The 3,699-nt window shown below is 41.8% G+C and overlaps 1 protein-coding gene across 1 annotated transcript; it reads right to left on the reverse strand.

Annotated features, from left to right (window-relative positions):
- Positions 1-210: 210 nt before the first annotated feature.
- On the reverse strand, positions 211-736 carry LOC117064434 (probable ribosome biogenesis protein RLP24). The gene has a single exon (XM_033178585.1). It carries the CDS (start codon positions 707-709, stop codon positions 218-220), a length of 492 nt encoding a protein of 163 aa, XP_033034476.1. The 5' UTR covers positions 710-736; the 3' UTR covers positions 211-217.
- Between the last annotated feature and the right edge of the window lie 2,963 nt (positions 737-3,699).

Here is a 3,699-nt window from a genome sequence, read left to right on the forward strand (position 1 = left end):
GTTTCCGCCATTCTCCTGCCTCAGCCTCCCGAGTAGCTGGGACTACAGGCGCCCGCCACCTCGCCCGGCTAGTTTTTGTATTTTTAGTAGAGACGGGGTTTCACCGTATTAGCCAGGATGGTCTCGATCTCCTGACCTCGTGATCCGCCCGTCTCGGCCTCCCAAAGTGCTGGGATTACAGGCTTGAGCCACCGCGCCCGGCCAGTTACAGAGATTTTTAAGCAGCATCTTTCATGTCCACATCCTCTTGTAATTGGTGTACCATTTTCTCTTCCAACTGCTTCCCTTTGCCTGCAAGAGGGGCTCGGATAAGATGGATGTTTTGTTTGACTTCTTTGATATCCTGAACTTTCTGTAACTCTTTATTTTTCTTCAATCTGCTCATTATAAATTTAGCTTGGCGTTTCTGTTTGATCTCTTCAACTCTCTTCATTGCTTCAATAGTCTTATTCCATAGCTCTCGCTGGTATTTGATAGGTTCATTTCTACGTTTTTCAAATTCAAATGAATTATCCACTGTAAGCTCTTTACCAGCTGCTTTCCGGAATGCTTTGGTCCACCTAACTTTGCGAGGATTGTGCTTCTTTTTAAACTTTTTATGACATTTAGATTTGCAAAATCTGAACACCTTGCAATCGTTGCGGAAGAACATCATGCCGTGTCCAAGGTAGATGGGCCCCGAACAGAAATAACACTTCTCAATACGCATCTTGAACCCGCGTGGGACCCCAGCAAACAAACGCCAATCTTGAGAGGAAGTGACACCTTCTTTGTCTTTTTTGACCTTTGTTGGTTTAAAGTCTATTTTTTCAGAGACTAAGATTGCAACCTCTGCTTTTGTTTGCTTTCCATTTTATTGGTAACTTTTCCTCCATCCCTTTATTTTGAGCCTATGTGTGTCTTTGCAAGTGAGATGGCTTTCCTGAATACAGAACACTCATGGGTCTTGTCTCTTCAATTTGCCAGTCTGTGTCTTAATTGGGGCGTTTAGCCCATTTACATTTAAAGTTAGTATTGTTATATGTGAATTGATCCTGTCATCATGCTATTACTTGGTTATTTTGCACACTGGTTGATGTAATTTCTTCATTGTATCATTGGTCTTTATATTTTGGTATGTTTTTGCAGTAACTGATACTGGCTTTTCCTTTCCATATTTAGAGCTTCTTTCAGGAGCCCTCATAGGGCAGGCCTGATGGTAACAAAATCTCTCAGCATTTGCTTGTCTGGAAAGGATTTTATTTCTCCATCACTTATGAAGCTGAGATTGGCTGATATGAAATTCTGGGTTGAAAATTCTTTAAGGATGTTGAATATTGGTCCCTAATCTCTTCTGACTTGTAGAGTTTCTGCTGAGAAGTCCAATGTTAGTTTGATGGGCTTCCCTTTGTAGGTGACATGACCTTTCTCTTTGGCTGCTCTTAATAGTTTTTCCTTCATTTTAACCTTGGAGAATCTGATGACTATGTGTCTTGGGGTTGATCTTCTCATGGAGTAGCTTAATGGTGTTCTCTGTATTTCCTGAATTTGCATGTTGGCCTGTCTTAATAGGTTGGGGGAGTTCTCCTGGATAATGTTTTGAAGTGTGTTTTCCAGCTTGTTTCCATTCTCCCCATCTTTTTCTGGTACTCCAGTCAATCATAGGTTCAGTCTTTTTATGAAGTCCCATATTTCTTAGAGACTTTGTTCATTTTTTTTCATTCTTTTTTCTCTAGTCTTGTCTGCATGCCTTATTTCAGCAAGGTGGTCTTCAAACTCTGATATACTTTCTTCTGTTTCGTCGAATTGGATATTGATAATTGTGTATGCTTTATGAAGTTCTCGTGCTGTGTTTTTCAGCTCCATCACGTTGCTTATCTTTCTACTAAACTGGTTATTCTAGTTAGCAATTCCTCTAACCTTTTATCAAGGTTCTTATCTTCTTTGCATTGGGTTAGAACATGTTCCTTTAGCTCAGCGTAGTTTTTATTACCCATCTTCTGAAGCCTATTTCTGTCAATTTGTTCATCTGTTCCTCTGTCCAGTTCTATACCCTTAATGGAGAGACATTGTGATCATTTGGAAAAGAAGAGGCACTCTGGCCTTTTGGGTTTTCAGGACTTTTTTGGTTGATTCTTTCTCATCTTCTTGAGTTTATCTGGTTTTGTTCTTTGAGGCTGCTGACTCTTGGATGGGGTTTTTGTGGGGGCTTTGTGTTGTTGTTGATGCTGTTGTTGCTTTCTGTTTTTTTTTCTTTCAATGGTCAGGTCCCTCTTCTGTACGGCTGCTGCAGTTTGCTAGGGGTTCACTTCAGGCCCTATTCATCTATTCGCTCCTGCAACTGGAAATGTCACTCAAGGAAGATGGAGAACCGCAAAGATGGGTGACTACTCCTTCTTCTGAGACCTCTGACCTCGATGGGCACCAACCTAATGCCAGTAAAATCATTCCTGTATAGAGTGTCTGACAACCCCTGTTGGAGGGTCTCACCCAGTTGAGTGGCACGAGGAACAGGACCCATTTAACAAAGCACTTTGTTCTTTAGTGAAGGGGATAGGCCTCACTCAGGGGAAACCCACTTGTCTGCACTGCCTGGATTCCTCAGAACTACCGGGATGAAAGGTTAAGTCTGCTGGTCTGCAGAGACTGTGGCCAACTCTCCCCCAGGGGCTTAGGCCCAGGGAGATCCAGATTCTGTCTGTGAGCCTCTGGCTGGAGTTGTTGGAGTTCCTGCAATAAAGACTCACCCAATGAGGAAGGATGGGTCAGGGTCAGGCCTGAAGAACAGGTGTGTTGGGCTGCAGGGGACAAGTCTTGGGACCAAGCCATTCAGCCTCCCCTGCTCTACCAGGGGAAAAGCACAGCCTAGAGCTATAGAGATGGATGCTGCCCTTTCCCCACCCAAGTAGCTTAGTGTGTTAGGTAGTTGCTAGTCCTACTGCTGGCTGCTGCCCCTCCTGCAAGGAGCTTAAACAGCTTAGACAGCAGATGGCCGCAGTTGTGGTTCTGGTTGCCCCTCCCCCTGGGAGGTCAGTGGGCTTAAGCAGATCCCAACTGAGAGGCTGTTGAGAATCTGCTCTTGAGAAAGGCTGTCTTTTGCTTTGTGATATGCTTAGCATTCCTAGGGTCTGCTCACGACATGCTAATAGCACATCCAACAAATTGTGACAACCAAAAATGTCTCCAGAGATTATAAAAGATCCTGTGGAAGGGGTGGGGGCTAGTAGAGAACCACTGATTTATATAGAAAAGTGCACAAGCTGTAAATTAACAGCATTAATTTTCATAATGTCAGTACAGCAGTGTAATGGATACACAGATCAAGAAATAAAACATTGTGAGCATCCCACCAAGCTCCTTCTTGCCCCGTTCACCTTAGTACCTCCCATAAAGATAAACACTTTTATGGATTTTAAGACTATAGATTGGATTTCTATTTTTGAACTATATATATAAATGAAATTACACAAAATGTGCTTGTGTTGTTTTCAATCACTATTATTCTTTTGAGATCTATTCATGAGCATAATGATAATTCTTCTATTTTTATTGCCATATGTCATAATTTATTTACCTATTTTTATGTTGGGGGATATTTTGTCTTTCTTAGGTTTATTTGTGGGAATATTTTAATTGAATTCAATTTCCTCTATTCAGATTTTTCACTTCTTGTGTCACTTTTCTTAGATTGATTTTTAAGGAATTTGTATGTTTTATCTA

This window comes from Trachypithecus francoisi, unplaced genomic scaffold, assembly GCF_009764315.1.
Source record: "Trachypithecus francoisi isolate TF-2019V2 unplaced genomic scaffold, Tfra_2.0 Lachesis_group2, whole genome shotgun sequence".
Taxonomy (NCBI): Eukaryota; Metazoa; Chordata; class Mammalia; order Primates; family Cercopithecidae; genus Trachypithecus; species Trachypithecus francoisi.